The 18814-nt window shown below is 38.6% G+C and overlaps 1 protein-coding gene across 4 annotated transcripts in view; it reads right to left on the bottom strand.

Annotated features, from left to right (window-relative positions):
- Window positions 1–18814, bottom strand: part of PARD3B (par-3 family cell polarity regulator beta) — a 1152049-nt gene that overhangs the window by 694946 nt on the left and 438289 nt on the right. For all 4 annotated transcript variants that reach the window (XM_040228721.1, XM_040228723.1, XM_040228724.1 and 1 more), the window contains exon 3: window positions 1456–1627. In XM_040228721.1, the coding sequence (XP_040084655.1) occupies window positions 1456–1627 (172 nt within the window). The remainder of the gene's footprint in view (window positions 1–1455; window positions 1628–18814) is intronic.

Consider the following 18814-nt stretch of genomic DNA (forward strand, 5'->3'; position numbering starts at 1 on the left):
TTTAGTTTAAAACAGGTACTATAGATGCTTTCCAGAAAATCAGTACAAAATATATAGATACTCAGTATCCTGGCATGTAAAATAAACTTTACAATATACTTTGTTTCAAATGGCAAAAATTATACTATGCACAGTGTTTACAATTTTAAGCATATGTTTTGCATAAAAACAACCTCTGTTCTAGCTTGAGAATTAACCTATAACCAGTGCTTAGACTGTCCTCAAAATGGATGCATACATTCAATACGAATAAAAAGTAGTTTTAAGTAACACAATATTAGTGGATTTTCAAAACTTTATGCTTTAACCTGACCTAAAATTATCTTTAAGAAATATTACCAAAATTGACATTATTTATCTTGGAGTCAGAAATTCACTAAAATTTTAGAAGAATGTTTATTTTCTCTTTCTACCAACACCTTCAAAACAAATGTAACAAATGAGCATTCTGAACAGAATCACTTGCCTGGAATAAATCAGTAGGACAGAAATAAAAAACTAACTTCAAAATGTTTCTCCTCAAATCTTGAGATACACAGTTGGTGGAGAAGAAAGTGTCTAAAACAGGAAGTGATCTTTTATCTCTAGCCTGGAATCCTTGATAACGCTTAGTTTTTTTTTTCCAAGTGACTTTTTTTCTGCTGCTGCTGCTGCTGCTAAGTTGCTTCAGTGGTGTCCAACTCTGTGCGACCCCATAGACGGCAGCCCACTAGGCTCCTCTGTCCCTGGGATTCTCCAGGCAAGAACACTGGACTGGGTTGCCATTTCCTTCTCCAATGCAGGAAAGTGAAAAGTGAAAGTGAAGTCCTTCAGGCGTGCCCGACTCTTAGTGACCCCATGGACTGCAGCCTACCAGGCTCCCCCGTCCATGGGATTTTCCAGGCAAGAGTACTGGAGTGGGGTGCCATTGCCTTTTTTTCAGGGACTTTTAAAAACATTTAAGTGGTCCTCACATGCTGTGGGCTTCCCTGTTGGCTCAGACAGTAAAGAATCTGCCTGAAATGCAGGAGACCTTGGTTTGATCACTGGATTAGAAAGCACCCCTGGAGGAGGGCATGGCAACCCACTCCAGTATTCACGCCTAGAGAACCCCTTGGACAGAGGAGCCTGGGGAGCTACAGTCCTTGAGGTCACAAAGAGCCGGACATGGCTGAGCAACTGAGTACACATAGCACACGTATGCTACAGACAAAGCTCCTCATTTACAGTCTAACTCCTCCCCTGTCAGGTCAAGGAGATGCGATTCAGATTCACCTGCAGTTCAAGAAGAAACTGCATCCATTGCCTGAGCATCAGCAGCTGCAAAGATCTCTGTGAAAAATAATTTAGAGAAAGACAGTCCAAGTTTAAAGGCAAACATTAACAGGGTCAGTCATAAAGTGGAAGCAACTCATAGACAGCAAGATGATCTATTTCAACCAGATGAAAAGCAGATGACTTAAAAAATACACCTACCTAACTTCAGAGCAGAAGGGGTTACTTCAATTTCCCCACCGACTGGTTTAAATGCAGCCAGTTGTGCAGCCACTTCCGTCTCAAAAGCATCTGGGCTCTGCCGGCCTGTGGGGTTTCCACTGGGGCTCTCAATCTTGTGGAGTGGTTCTTGTTCGTCAAACACAGCAATCAGCTACAAACAAATCCAGTAACACTAATTACTTTGTAGGACACGCATATCACGTGGAAACTATCTAGCTCGTTGTGATATTTATTTGCCTTTTTTTTTTTTAAATAAAAGACCTCTTAAAACTGAAAACTTTAATGTTACTGTATCACAACTCTTAATTCAATATTATGTCTGAAGGGGTCACGGTCAGGAAATAATTAACAGTTTGTTTGTATATTCCTGGAATAGAGATCCACTTTTGTCTAACCTTCTGGAAGGAATGAAATGGCCCACTCCCCTCCTCACTTTCTTTCCTAATGTGCCTAACAGGACATCAGCATCTCTTTCTTTTAAGAGTATTGTCAAACATGAAAGCTGAATATGCAGAATGTGAACAACAGACTTACATGGTAGAAGAGAACATTCCGGGGTCAAAGAGCTAAAGACATGATAAAAATGCTAATTGTCCTTTTAGACACAACTATAATAAGCAGAGTCATACATACACATGTATATTTATACATAATCTGTGCATATCTTGTACACGTAGTTTTCCCATTTGTATTCATGCCTATAATTTTGGTCTTTTCCTTCATGACTAACTCCGTGTTGACTGGCTTAAGTCCAATAAAACTAAACGTCAGGACTTTATTCCAATCTTCATCTCAAATTTATCTCATAGAAGAACTAGGTGTCTCATCATTACTATAAAAACATTTAATTGTCAGTCTTCAAGTCATTTGTTTTAAAATATGGGCAACATTCAATAATCAAGTAATTGTGCAAACACTGCTGTATAAACGGCAAAGACAGCCCCGAATGAAGCTACATTTTTGGGCAGCAAACAGCATCATGATAGAAACTTCCAATGTCTCTCATTGGAAAAGTGGAAAAGTCCAAAGCTGATGTGGAAAAGTCCAAATGTGAGTGCAGTAGGTGGCTCAGGGAAGTTACTGTCAATCCAATAAAATGCAGTCTACAAAATGCAAATCTAGAAAACTGCTAGTAAATCTTTAGATATTTTCATTCATTAAATAAAACAAACCTACTTATCATTCAAACATTTTTCAGGTAAGGCATTCAAAGCCCCATTCATAAGGGAACCTTGTTGGCTTAGTTATAGTATTAATAACGCCAGTGCAGGGTTAACCAATCAAAACATCATAAATTCAAGTTCAGTCTTTCAAAAGAAATGAATACAATTAGGGATATGCAAATTGGCTATTCAAAAATAATTTTCATAATTGACTACTCATTTCCAGTATGGAGACTTCTTTAATTGGAAAACCCAACAATACTCTCACCACAGGAAAAAAATGCTACTCCCAAGGCATTATTTTTAATTCTTGAAATTGAGCACATACATTTTCTATTTTTAATTGGTAGCACTGATGAACCGATTTGAGATAAGACTTAAATGGATTAATAATGAAAGATTATTCTAGTATAAAAATAATCAAGAGAATTATATCTTTCTAATCATCTGTCCAAAATGAAGAGTTTAACACTTTAAATCCTGTAAAGAAAAATAAAACCAACTTTTAAACTGTGATAGAAGTGCTATTTCATCACTATTTTGGTGACATGATTTCAATTTTTGCATGTTGGTGAATTCTATCACATACTTGTAATACTCATTTTAATATATTAATCAACAAGGCAAAGTGGCTTATTTTACTGGTACTACAAACAGTTTTGCGTAAGTTTTTCTTTTTGCTACATCCTTAAGTCTTAGCATATCCTATGCACCTGAAATGATGGGGGAAAGACATAGAATACCAATCAGTAGTGTAATCCAGAAGCTTAAAATTGATAACTCATAAATCATTATCTATGTCTCTTACATAACCATCTCTCCTTAAGCTTCTTCACTGTTTTCCATATTATTATTATATCTACATTAGGTCACAGCATACATATTAACAATTCTATACCTGTTTGCCTAGTGGGACCACAGGGTAGATAAGAGATTTTGTTTCCCAAAGTGACAAACAGTCATTTGTACTAGGGGCCATTCCACCGATTCAGAACACACTGTAAGCATTTTCTGAAACAAAAGCTGTAAAAAGAGAGGCTGCATTATGAAATATTTGCAGTTTGTCCAGGATGATGCTATGCCCCGAAGAATGTGTATTCTACTCTTTAGAGATACAGGCAATATGTGGCTTTCTCAAAGATGATGACAGTGAGACCTGGAGGCTCCCCAACTCTCATCAACTCTCTGATTAATTAATTGCTTAGTCTGTCTCCCAATCCCATGATTGACAGGAATTATCTCTGCAGAACCTCCTCTGGATGTCTGTATGAATGGATGAAATAAAGTCTCTCCTGGAAAGAAGAGAATCAGTTCCTAAATCAGTGGCATCCAGACAAAGCCACTGGCACCACAGGTGCTGGGTGATAAGAGACCCTCCATCCAGTCTTCATCTCAACAGCTACAGTATACCCAGTCTTAGACTTGCTTCCACATTGATAATCAATTTAAACTCTATGTTGTAGGTCTTTGTTAGCTGGATTGCTTGATTCATCAGAACACCTACATTACTGGTGACCCAGTTCCTGGTAACAGTGTTACAGAGATATGTTAATTAATGTAAACCACTGTTCTAGTCCCTCAACAGAGGCAGTTCAGTTCAGTTCAGTTGCTCAGTCGTATCCGACTCTTTGTGACCCCATGAATCCGAAAAAGGCCTTCCTCCACCATTGAACCCATTCAAAATGACTCCTCCCACAGAGATGACTTGAACATTAAAAGGTGATTTATATTTTTATTAAAAACAATTCTGTAAAGATTCCATTTAGACTAAATTTCTGTGGCATGTGGAAGATTTTTTCACCAACACTATAGAGACTGCAGTAATCTAAACTTTATGCAAAATGCAAATAGGCAATATTTAATTTGGAGGCCTTGCTCTTCTGCTGCTCTATCCATCTTCTGGTGCCCCGTCTGCTCTCCTTCTGTGATGCCAGTATTCTCATGTCATCCCACACAGCACTGACATTTCCCTAAGACCCCATGGTCCAGAATGATATGCTCAAACAGACTTGACTTCCAATCAAAACTCCCATCCCTGCAGATCTCTCTCAGCATTTAGGCATCTAATCCCCAGATACACACAAGAAGGTCAGTCTACAAATATGCTATTAATTTTCCCATCAAAAAAACAAAACAGCCTTTTCCGGACTCACCCCTCAAGATACCACCCTATTTCTCACTTTTCATCTAAAGCAAAATTTTAAAGTTGCCCACAGAGCAGTCTCCAATCTCCACCCTCCCATTCTTTTCCTGAGGCCACTCCAGCCAAGCTCTAACCCCTCTCTTTCACTGAAACCACTCTTATCAAGATCAAAAACAATCTCTACAGTGCTAAATTCAAAGTCATGTCTCTGGTTTGATTTTAGGACACAGTTGATCATTGCTTCCTTTTTAAATGACTTTCTTTACTTTCCTTCCAGGACACCACTTCTCAGGTTTATCCTCAATACCCTGGCCCTTCCATTCAGTTTCCTTTTCCTTATCTCTAAAAATGTTAAAAAGGCTACCCCTAAATTTGCCTGGTGATTACATTTGTCTCATGGCAAAGATATAAGAGTACGCTGGTAAATCTCACACTTAAATCTCCAACCCAGAGCTTCTCTGAACTCCAGCCTCATGTGGTCAATTGCCTAACCTAACATGAAGACTGCTGCTGCTGCTGCTGCTGTTAAGTTGCTTCAGTCGTGTCCGACTCTGTGCGACCCCATAGACAGCAGCCCACCAGCCTCCGCCGTCCGTGGGATTCTCCAGGCAAGAATACTGGAGTGGGTTGCCATTTCCTTCTTCAACGCATGAAAGTGAAAAGGGAAAGTGAAGTTGCTCAGTCGTGTCCAACTCTTAGCGACCCCATGGACTTCAGCCTACCAGGCTCCTCCATCCATGGCATTTTCCAGGCAAGAGTACTGGAGTGGGGTGCCATCGCCTTCTCCGAACATGAAGACTGAGTAAGCCTTAATCCCTCTTTCTTTCTCATCCCCCTTTCTCATTATCTCTCATACACCTCACACACATCCAATTTGTCAACAAATGTTAAAATATGCTCAGAGCTTGACCAATTCTCACCACCTTCGCTGTCACATCTTTGGACCCAGATATCACAGCCTTTCCTATGGGTTACTGCAAGGGCTTCCTGACCTGGCTCCTTGTTTCCACACATGCTCCCTTTCCATCCACTTTCAACATGGCAGCCAGCATGACCATGCTCAAACATAAGGTGGATTGCATCTCTCCTCTGATCAGAACCTTTTCACCTCACTTAGAATGAAGCCCAAATCCTCCCAATGCCCTGTATGGTAACGGGCTCCCAGTGAAGGTTCTGATCTCTTATCTCTCCCTTGTTCTCAGGATTCTATCCTACTCTGCCCTCTTCTTTATCCCTCTCTGTGTCTTTACCTTTGCTCTTCTCTCTCCCTGATACAGTCTTCCACCAGATACCTGCATGGCTTTCTCCTCGATCCTTCACATCTTTATTGAAATGTCAGGCTTTCACCGGCCACACTATCTAAATTGAAATCCACTCCCACACCTCACATACTCCATTTTTCTTCATAGCATTTGTCACCCCTCAATGCTATGTCTTCTCGTATTTGTCTTATTTATTGCCCATCTCCCTGTAAAACTCCCTAGGAAAACTTTACTAGACTGTAAGCTCAAAGAAGACAATGATTTTTGTCAGTTTTGCTGTTTGCTGTACTCCATTGCCTGGAAAAGTGAGTTAGACATAATAGGCATCCAACATATATTTGTGAAAATATGTGAAATGAAGCAAAAAAAAAAATGATACCTAATATAACAATGAAAAGTAGCTAGATTTTTCATGTGCTTTTAGAACACTAAAATTATTTATTAATGAAAGAGTATCAATGACCAATATAAACCCATATGACGCTCAATGCAGTCTCACCATTACTATTGTTGTCTCCATTTTGTTATTATGGGGAAGACATTCCTTGTTTTCTAGTCAACACCAGGGGATATTGCTTCTGTTCTAGAAATGGAGATTATGTGTCTTCTCTTTCCTTTTCATGCTCATTTTTGAAAGAGAATATCTGCTGATTTGGTTTCTGAAGGAGTAGAAGTTTAAACTAAGGTGGATGTGGATGGAGAGATGGGCAGGGTTAGCAGTGTGGCCCCAGACATGCCCTTGTATGATTTTTTCTCATAGGCAACTTTGATTTGTCTGGTGTGAAGCTTCTCAATGTGTCCCAAGAAGCAGCTTAAAAACAAATGTGAATAAATCTCCAGGGGAGTGGAAGAACAGCCTGAACTGCCATTAAGCTCAAAACTGAAGCACTCAGCTTTTATTTTACAAATTCATGTAAATATTTACCAGCTTTCCATGTTTGACTTAACAGGAAAAGATTTTCTCTTTAATTGCCAGTAATACTAAAGCAAGGACTTCCCCTCATGGCTCGGCAGTAAAGAATCTGCCTGCAAAGAAGGAGCCACAGGTTCAGTTCCCGGGTTGAGAAGATCTCTTGGAGGCGGGCATGGCAACCCACTCCAGTATTCTTGCCTGGGGAATCCCATGGACAGTAGAGACTGGCGGGCTACAGTCCATGGGGTTGCAAAGAGTTGGACACAGCTGAAGCAAATTAGCACACATGTACACAATAAGACAATGATTTCATGTGTTTTGCACCTGTTGAGAGGTCAAACTGGAGTGTATTTCTCAGGCAAATACCTGCCTTCTGAAATGAACTCAGGAAAACACATGGAAATAGACCCACTGATGTGGTGTGCACATATTTTTTTAAAAAATAACTACATCTCAACTGCTAATGATGATGTGTTCCTAATTCAAAGACTAGGCTTAGTTTGGTAACCACAAGTATCCCCTGACTACTCCTTCCCCAGTGGGTATCAGGAAGGAACATCTGAAACTAGAATTTGCTTAGAAAATATATCATGTATAAGCTTTATTTTAAAAACATAGTTCAATCTTTTTCATATTTAACTTGTAAAGGTCAAAGTATTATTAAAATCAACAACAACAACTACCTCATTGATCAAAAGGAAATAAAAGAGCTTTGATTACAATATCCATGACCTGGAATAACAGACAAGATCAAAAGAGCCACGTGCTTCACAATCTCACATCATCGATATCTCTTCAAGGACTCAGACCTATTTTTATACTCAAACAAGGTAAAGCTGAGTGTGTGCATGCATAGGTGTGTTTTGGGAGTGAGTGGGGTGGTGGGTGGAGGTAGAATATTAATGCCCTTGTTGACATCCCTAACATGCCTAAATGCTTAGCGCAGAGCCTGGTACACAATGGAAGGTTAAACGTTGATTCCTTTTCCTCTCATAGCTAGCGTTCCCTGACTCCCAGACTGAGTCCCACTTGATTTGTTTATTCTTATTCTGCTTTTACTTTGTTGCTTCTCTTTAATCTCTTCATCACAGGATTGACAGAGGAACAGAGAAAGTATCAAGATCAAACACATCAAATAGGTGATTTTTGTTTTCCTTTTTTCCTTGCTCTTCATCACCCAAGAACACACAAACTTTACACCTGCAGTGCGGTTCCTCCACCTGGCAGTACATGGCTTGTGCTGTCTCTTCTATTCTTACCATAACTCGAAGCAATATACAATGCCTTTAGTTTTTACAGACAAGTAAATATTTTAATAATAAATGTCACCAAGTGCATTTATAACAGAGTCCCTCAATATTCATGATGTGGTTTGCTCTGTCGTCAGCCTATAGCATTCTGTTACTTTTATAGTCTGAGTTTTCATAATCTGATGATATTATAGTCTACATAGAGAATAAAAAAGCGATCTAAATTCTCACAGAACATAATAAACTATATTTACAAAAGTATTTTTTGGATTAGTAATTACATTGAGAAATATGTGACTATTTTATAACATGTCAAATGAACTAACATACTACTAAGAAAAGCTTAGTATTGAGTTCTTTGGGTTCAACTGTTGAATTTAACAACATACTACTTTTTTTTTTTAACTGTTTCATACATATTCCATGTTAGCAACAACTGTCAAGTGGAGTTAAAAGACAAAGAACAAAGGCAGCATCCTACAAAATAAAATTGGAATCATTTGTCTCAAATCTTAATAAACACAATTAAATCTAAGTAAGAGTGTGAAATTACAACAATTTCACAAGTAGAGGAAAACACATTATCACCTTTGGGAAGAGAGTGAAACTGCAGAATTCATTTAAATGTATGCATCTGCTTGTAACTAAATAACAACTGGCTATTGAGCTAATTTTATGCCACCTAAAAGTTTGAAAATGGATCTTTTTCCTTCATAGGATTTTTGACAGCCAGCTAAATGCATTTAATCTGGATTTTAAAAATTAACAGGCTCACATTAGCATCTTCATCAGATGCTACTATGAGGTCTAGCAACCTCAGAGGAAGTATGTAACACCTCTGATTCTCAGAAACTTCAAACGACATTCAGTAAATGAGATTAAACCAATTTTCATTTCCTCTCCAAACTGAAAATCAATAACAGAGAACTTTATAAACTTTACAGCATTGTTTCATTCTAAAGAAAATAACAAAAATGTGCCTAAATAAAGTCACCCATATATCAGCCAAAAATACATTTGCTTACTTTAATTATGTAGTAAGTTACTAAAAAGTCAGGTTTACATTAAACACGTTTTATACTGAATCATATTTTTTCATAACTACCTTGAATCAAAATTTCCAAGATGATGTAAGTTTAAGAGAATCTTGCATTTGTCTTGCGGCATTCTTTACTTTCCTTAGTAATAACAGCTCACCATTCATGAAACACCATTCAGTACTCATATCTAATACACACAAGGAAAGCCTGCGAAGCCCTTTCCTCTGAGTCCTTCACTCTCCATAGCAGTGGTCAGGCAAAGGGTCTCAGTGGCGGTCAGCTGGCAGTCACCATGCCCTAACCGTAGACAACCTGGAAGCAGCTATAGAAAAAGCAAACAGCCACAAAAACCAGGAGAAAGTCTCAATCACCATCAGGATGTCAGACGTGTCAGAAATATAAAAAAATTCAATATACCTGCCTTGTCAGTAATATTTTCACTGCCTCTGAACTTTACATATTAAAAATAACAGACAAAGAAAGTGGAAAATACTTGGGTTAAATTTGTTGGGTGATGCCAATCCACTGGTTGGCTTTGTTGGCCATTTACCCAGCCGATCACTAGGTGTTTAACTAATGTTATCCAATCCCAAGGACTCTGACAGTCTTGGGAGAGTGCACATTATTATAAATGAAGATACAACCTGGGTTGTTTTAAAACATGCACACATAAACACATAAATGACTTTCTCTTCAAGCTATTTTCATCTAAATCATACACATTTAATCTGCCTTTTTGAAAGATTATTCTATCTGAAACAAGTTACCTCTGGCACCAGAAAAAAATAAAATAATAGCATATGGAAAATATTTTGTCATTTATAAAGCATATACATATTTACAATGTTGTAACATTGACACTATTATTTCATTTCTGTAGCCAAACCAAAGCTGTAACTGTCTCAGAAATATAGTTTGGCAGTCTCTTAAGTCAACATCCAGTGCTATCACGGCCATCAGAGATACATAGTCAACAGACCCCTGGAGGCAGCCACTTGCTGAATGTAAGGGTGCTATCCCTCTGCAGGGCTTATCCCATTACAACAAAATGCCATGCTGCCTCTGGCCAGGTACTTGCATATCCACTGCCAGGGCCCCAATCCACTTCTGAGTTCCAGTCCAGTCCCCTGACATTTACCCACAACACTTCTGCCAGAGAAGTCTTCCATCACACAAATCTGGAATGGTCTACCTCAGCTCATTTTTCTTTTTCATTATATATTCTCATGGCTTTCAAAATGAATTTCAAGCCTTCCATTTGAGATCTTCCATCAGGTCCTGTGATGTTTCTATAATATTGTGTCCTTGTCTCGTCACCACCAGTCACATGATACAAAGATCCTTGACTTACCTGCCTCTATCTGAAAGCAAACTGAAAGCTAGTTGAAACTACGGGTCACATCATTTAAAATATATTTAACAAATACTTTATAGCCCTCACTATGCAGGTGGGCGTCCTTGATAGCTCAGCAGGCAATGAATTCACCTGCAGTACAGGAGACAGAGGAGACGCTGGTTCAATCCCTAGGTCAGGAAGATTCCCTGGAGAAGGGAGATGGCAGTCCACTCCAGTATTCTTGACTGGTTTCCCTGCTGGCTCAGATGGTAAAGAATCTGCCTGCACCTGGATTCAATCCCTGGGTTGCAAAAATCCCCTGGAGAAGGGAATGGCTACCTACTCCAATATGCAAGACTGAAGCATTCCATGGACGGAGGAACCCGGCAGGCCACAGTCCATGGGGTCACAAGGAGTCTGACATGACTGAATGACTAACACACCACCGTGCACTGTTCGAAGAGCTTACATATATGGCTTAAGGGTCATCAGAAATTCTATGAGAAAAGCCCCATTTTTCCCATTCTACATATCAGAGAATGAAAGTACAACTGACTTGATATGCCATGCTTCTACTATGGTACATGGCAGAGAGAAAGAGGTCAGGTAAATGAGTGATTTGAATTCCTTGCTATATTTGAGAGGAGAAACAAAACTTCTCTTATATGGATGTCAGCGCTTTCATGTGGGTACCACCTCCCTGTGTCCTAATTTTCTATCCATGTGGAAATAAAGGTAACCTCCATTAACATGCATGGTCCCATACACAGGGTAAAACAGTTTCTGCCCATCCTTGAGGTTCAATTAAACACTTGATCTTACAATTTATCCATCTAAAATCCACTTAGTCCATCATAAAAGCAACCCTGTTTCCTTGTGGACTACATTTATCTATTTGATATTCTTTAAAAGAAACTGTAAAACAGATTTGCACATTAACATACCTGGACATGGAACAACAGACTGGTTCCAAATAGGAAAAGGAGGATGTCAAGGCTGTATATTGTCACCCTGCTTATTTAACTTCTATGCAGAGTACATCATGAGAAACGCTGGGCTGGAAGAAGCACAAGCTGGAATCAAGATTGCCAGGAGAAATATCAATACCTCAGATATGCAGATAACACCACGCTTATGGCAGAAAGTGAAGAGGAACTAAAAAGCCTGTTGATGAAAGTGAAAGAGGAGAGTGAAAACATTGGCTTAAAGCTCAACATTCAGAAAACTAAGGTAATGGCATCTGGTCACATCACTTCATGACAGATACATGGGGAAACAGTGGAAACAGTGTCAGACTTTATTTTGGGGAGCTCCAAAATCACTGCAGATGGTGACTGCAGCCATGAAATTAAAAGACACTCCTTGGAAGGAAAGTTATGACCAACCTAGATAGCAAATTGAAAGGCAGAGATTACTTTGCCAAGGAAGGTCCATCTAGTCAAGGCTATGGTTTTTCCAGTGGTCATGTATGGATGTGAGAGTTGGACTGTGAAGAAAGCTGAGCACCGAAGAATTGATGCTTTTGAACTGTGGTGTTGGAGAAGACTCTTGAGAGTCCCTTGGACTGCAAGGAGATCCAGCCAGTCCATCCTAAAGGAGATCAGTCCTGGGTGTTCATTGGAAGGACTGATGCTGAAGCTGAAACTCCAATACTTTGGCCACCTCATGCAAAGAGTTGACTCATTAGAAAAGACCCTGATGCTGGGAGGGACTCGGGGCAGGAGGAGAAGGCGGCGACAGAGGATGAGATGGCCGGATGGCATCACTGACTCGACGGACATGAGTTTGAGTGAACTCCGGGAGTTGGTGATGGACAGGGAGGCCTGGCATGCTGTGATTCATGGGGTCACAAAGAGTCGGACACGACTGAGCGACTGAACTGAACGGATACCTAGTTTTGAAACAAACATAACTGTACAGTGTTCTCCATTAGATTCGACTGTTAGAAGAAGCCTGCTTATCTGTGCTAATAACTGCAATCCAGGGTGTATTGCTTAATTTTGTGGATTAATGAGTAAGCAATCAAATGTGATTTTAAGTCATGAATATAACAAACATATTATTCATTTATTTTGACAAGTATTTTAATTCATGTGACTTGGCTACAAATAGGCAGTCTATTTCATAAAAAAAAAGAAAAGAAAAGAAAAGAAACTTTTGTGCTCTTAAACCTTGGTGGAGAATAATGGCAAAGCCACCACCTTATAAAGACAGATATAAAATTGATAGGTTGATAGAAAAAACAATGAGACCTAAAATTTTCAGAGAATGTCTTTTGCATGCACTTGAGCTATACGCAATTATGTTTAGGAGTTGTAAACCACACAGAATATTCTAAATAAGCTAGGTCAGTGCTGGCCTGAGGCAGGTACCCCCTAGCCTGTCACCTTGGTAGCCTCAAACACAAGTTTTAGCAGTTTCACGTGCCCCTGAGGTGGCCTCATCGTCCTGCTCTTAGAACCCCAAAGCCAGGCAAAGTGGTGAGTGGACTACGAATATGAGCAAGGTCACAACTCCCTGAAAATTAGCCGGTGATTAATTGGTGCTTCATTTCATCAGGCTGGGAGGGAACAGCCTCTTTAGCACAGACACATTTAGCAAATTGGCCTGAGCCCCGGCTGACTGACCTCATGACAGGTCTGATGATGTTCTACCTTCTCTGGGATTTCAAGACAGGTAAGCAACTGGTGGAGACGACAGAAAGGTCAGCGTGCAGTCTGATTGAGGGACGAGAAAACACTCCCCTTGAACATTCCACTTCGACTCAGATCCTCCTTGTCACGGGTGACAAGGCTTCAAAGCCGATATTTAAAAAAAATTAACACTGCAGTCGCAGGTGGATTTAACTCCTGCACGCCTTCTGTCTGAGTGGTAGAGCTAACCTTTTCCTTTAGCTTCTAATTGCCCTACATCTCCTTAACTCGTGATAATGTGGCCAACCCTGCTGGGATGGGTGTTGACTTTGGGAGCCTCTAAATGTCAAGATTTGTAATTATGATTGTGGGTGTATTAAAATCACAAAGAATGATTCCTCGCTAATTGGGGCCTGAAGACAGGAAGCCTGGGGTCCTTGTTCTTTGCTTACAGTCACAGGAGGTGTGTTACCTCCTCCAGGAGCAGTTTTATCCTAGGTCTTATCTTTAATTGTGGAAAGATGGTCTTTGTTAGTCAGTTGTAAAATTTTAACATTAGTGCAAAAGGCCTTCTTAAAATATCTAAAACGTATTCCGTAGTCATAAAAACTACGATTGCTAACTCAAAAAGTAATATGTGCCGAGTCTACTTACCGGCAAAAATGGAATGTAAGTTTTGAGATGAGGACTGGCCCCCAAAATCCAGGTGGCCATGACCATCCACAATAACTTCATTTCAAAAATCAGTCTTCATGCCAATACTTCCTAAACCAAGGGTCTCTTGTTTACACCTTGCCACTTCCAGGGATAAAGAAAAGTATGGGGGCAAGAAGGCATGGGGGGTCACAGCCTCCACCAGTGCCCTGCAGCCAACTGTGTATGTGCTACCTATTTCTTGGGGATTGTGGTGGGAAAGGGACAGAGGGAAAATAAACAAAACTTCAAAGGATGTGGTTCCAAGACTTCTGCAAACACACAGTAGAAAAGACACCAGGATCAGCTCAAATCCCAGAAAACTACTGCTACAATGTTTCTGTTTTTCCTCTGGTCTTCTTTTTGAAGTATTTATATATATACACACACACATAGATAGACAGATACACCTTAACACTACATAAACCATACTATATAGCAGACAATTTCATTTTCTAATGTTCTCACTTAGCATTTTCTCGTAGGCAATCTTCTCTAATTTTAGTTTGCAAAAAAAAAAAATAAAAATAAAGAAAATAAAGAAAATTCATGACTGGATAGTTCATAGCATAATTAGCCATATTATAATTTAGCTTATTCTGCCATTCTGGGTGCATGAAAGTAGGGGTTATTTTTGCAGAGTACTATCATTTTCTCATTATTTGAACATTTTACAGAAAAAAATCATATCCTCTTGTTTAAGGTTAATTTTTTGATTATTAGTTATATTGAAAATATTGTTATAAGCTATTTTTGTTTCTTCAATGGATTCTCTCTTTATACCTTTTACTTTTCATTTTCCTGTTATTGTTTCTTATCAAAATAACTGGGCTATTTAAATATATTGTCTTTTTTAACTTTTCAAATTTTCCTTTTGGCAGTTTATCTTTTTTTTTTTTTCATTGTATGGTATTCCATTCACTTAAAACCTTCCTTTAAATCTTCAAAGGTCCTTTGTGAACAGGCACTCATCTAGAACCAGTAATACTTTATGATGGGCAAACAGTAAAACAATGTTGGTTTCATTTAATTTACTGCTTTGATAATCCCTTAAGAGAGAGCAGGTGGGAAATGTTTTGATTGATAGGCCTTTGGTTTTTAAATCATCATTCATATTCTAAACAAATACAGATGGACAGAAGCTATTACAATGAAGAAATCACAAACAAAATTTTAATATTTCAATGGTTTTATAATCCAAATGTCTGTCATTATTTTTGTAAAATCCTTATGTTTAAATTCCACATATTTAATTTATTAAAATGTAAAAATATAATAGAAGTTGTTCAAAAATTTTTATGTTATCGAAGGCTCTAAAATTCTGTTATTTTTTATCCCCCAGACAAGAGAAATTTTTAGCTTTAATATTCTTTAACATGTCTTCTATATCACCTACCATCAAGTTACCAATTATGTTTGCTGCTTTCCCGTAAACTGTCTCCCTGTCCCTAATTTTGCCAAGGATTGAAAACTCTAGAAAATAATTACTTACAGTAATAATGTGTAAAAAATAATGTATGCATGTCTTTAACTCTCACCCAAGTCTCCTTTTCATTGTTTATTTAGAAGCATAATTGTCATAGGTAAGCTGACATTGCCCTAATGACTACTGGCTAGGTAGCTCCATTTCTCTATCTTACCAACATACTCTGTTATATTCTGTCATCCAATCTGTTCTGTCAGTTAATACCACCTTCAAATAAATTTCAGACTTAATGACATTCATTTCATCTACAACATGGAAGCTGTATGGCACTTCTTAATGAGTCAGGAAACAAAAATTCTCAGAGTTAATTTGTTAAAAAATATGAAAAGGTCTGTTTATAAATACACACAATTAACTTAAAGATATATACCTGGGACAAATTTAATCCACCATATAGATAAGCTAAATAAGTGGTATGTCAATAAGATAGTAATAGAAGTCAGGAAAATGATGTTAGAGGTGCATAAACTAACAGGGTCATTTTAAGTATAATCCAGTTGAAGGGATCCACTGGAATAAGGAACAAATTTGCAGTCCCATTATGAGGATACTCTTACTGTGGAATGGGTGAGACCGGGGGATTACAGTGTGGGATCATTAAACTCATGACTCTAGGACCAAGTACATAACTTCTGGGGCCAAGTGCAGAATGAAAGTACGGGGCCCTTGTTCAAAACATTGAAAGAATTCCAAGATGGCAATAGCATGGGGCCCTGAGGAACCGCACAGGTCACATACCCATAAAGTTGGCCCTGCTGGAATCATGGACCTTTCTAAACTTATTCTGGTTTCATTTTCCCCACATAATCTGATTACAATTTGATATCCCATATTATTCTCTCAACAGAGAGAAATCCATTGCTAGTGGATATGCAATATTTAGTTCCCTTGGCAGGAATTATACATTTGTTTATAGTCCTGAGTCTGTTTATAGTCTAGTTGAAGTCAGAATCCTTCAATCAAATCAGTCTAGAGCAGTGAGAAGGCATAGTTTATGGAACTACAGTGCCTGAACCCTGTGTTGTGGTGGGTGGAGCTGGGAGTGGAGGGAGACTCAAGTATTATACGGTTTCTGGCGAAAACTCTTCTGTAAACTCCCTCTTCTTCAAACAGTCTTCCATTTGAAAGTCTAGTTCATATTTATTCACTTAAATGCAATACTAGCTTGGAAGATAGCTTAAATCAAAAGGAAATGCTGGAATGTTTTTTCTTTTTTCTTTTTTTCATTTAAATGAGAGCACTATAACTATGTAATGTGAGAAATGTCATTACAATGGCAGTCATATTACAATAAATAAATGTATCAAAGTAACACTGTATACATTCCTTTCTCAGAATCCACAGTAGTTGGGAATCTAGACTCTGGAGCCAGACTGAAGTGAGGTTGCTCAGTCGTGCCTGACCCCTTTGTGACATCATGGACTGTAGCCCACCAGATTCCTTGGTCCATTGGATTTTCCAAGCATGAATCCTGGAGTGGGTTGCCATTTCCTTCTCCAGGAGATCTTCCCGACCCAGGGATCAAACCCAGGTCTCCTGCATTGTAGGTAGACGCTTTACCGTCTGAGCCACCAGGGAGCCAGACTATGTGAGTTCAAACCACTTTCTAAATGTAGGGAAGTTATGTAGTTTCTCTGAGCCTCAACCATTTATCTATCTTGAATAATAAGGAGGATAGTAGTGGACATTTATTGAGCACTTATTATTTTTAAACATATAATAGCAAACTGTATTATCTCAGGTGTTTTTCACATCCTTGTAGAGGTTGCTGCTGTTTTCTGTTGGTTAGTCTCTAAGTTACATTATTATTATTTTTTTCCATAACTGGGGACACCAAAAGGTTAGATGGCTTACCTGCCCAGTATGTAATAAAGCCAAAATCAGAAGCCCATCAAACTTCAGCATCCCCTCATTATTCTTAGCCCATCTTTTGAGTTGTTGCATTATTGATAAATGAGAAAAAACTTTGCAGAGTACCTTGCCACAAAAAATAAAGTCCAGCCCCTAGCTATTATTATAATTATCGTTGTTATCATTATTTTTATTATTGATCAAAATCCCTATTCATACTTTAACACCCAATTCAATTTGTATCCTGAATAATATCTGGTATCTAAAGATTAAATATGTGCCTAATGTAAGAATATATCTTAACATTGTCTAATTAGAAATACACAAAGTCAATGTAAAGAGACCAAATAATTCCCACACAGAGCAATACTGGACTGAATATTTGACTAATAATATAGACTTGATTTATAAAACTTTCAGCTATGAAATTAAAAAACACTTGCTCCTTGGAAAGAAAGCTACAACAAACCTAGATAGCATATTAAAAAGCAGCGACATCACTATGCTGACAAAGTTTTGTACAGTCAAAGCTATGGTTTTTCCAGTAGTCATGTATGTGGATGAAACATACAGATGTGAGAGTTGGACCATCAAAAAAGCTGAGCACTGAAGAATTGATGCTTTTGAATTGTTGTGCTGGAAAAGACTCTTGAGAGTCCCTTGGACTGCACGGAGATCAGAACAGTCAATTCTAAAGGAAATCAACCCTGAATACTATTGGAAGAACTGATGCTGAAACTGAAACTCCAATACTTTGGCCACCTGATGCAAAGAGTTGACTCACTGGAAAAGACGGTGATGCTGGGAAAGATTGAAAGCAGGAGGAGAAGGGTGGAGGCAGAGGATGAGATGGTTAGATAGTATCACTGACTCAATGGACATGAATTTGAGCAAACTCTGGGAGATAGTGGAGGACAGAGGAGCCTGGCATGCTGTAACATACAGGGTCACAAAGAGTTGGATGCAACTTAGCAACAATAACAATAGACGAATATCTGAAAAATGTGATTTTCTTCAACATTATATATATATATATAAATATAAAATAAAAGATATAATGTTATTAGTAGGTGTATCACCATGACAAGTGATAAGCATCAAACAAAAAATTAACAGAAAAACAAAGATGTTGATGAGGATTTAAAAGTTACTAATTATAGCATGCCATTTATCTCACGGTTTGTATCTAGTTTCTACTCACAGAGTATTGACATTAGGACTAGGAGAAATAATTCTCATCCACAGAAATATCAATATAAACTTTGTTGTTGCTGTTCAGCCTCTAAGTCGTGTCTGACTCTTTGCGACCCCATGGACTGCAGCATGCCAGGCTTCCCTGTCCTTTACTGTGTCCAGGAGAGTTTGCTCAAATTCATGTCCATTGAGTCAGTGATGCAATCTAACCATGTCATCCTCTGGAGCCCCGTAAAACATAATTCAAACAGAAGCTGCTTGCAGAAACTGTATTTCATAACAGCATGTTTGGATGAAATGGAATGGAGATGCTGTCTTCTGTTAGTATCCTTCACACAGGTTTCATGACTGAAAATGCTGTGCAGCATTTCTCA

This window comes from Oryx dammah, unplaced genomic scaffold (genome assembly GCF_014754425.2).
Source record: "Oryx dammah isolate SB20612 unplaced genomic scaffold, SCBI_Odam_1.1 HiC_scaffold_27, whole genome shotgun sequence".
In the NCBI taxonomy this organism is placed as follows: Eukaryota; Metazoa; Chordata; class Mammalia; order Artiodactyla; family Bovidae; genus Oryx; species Oryx dammah.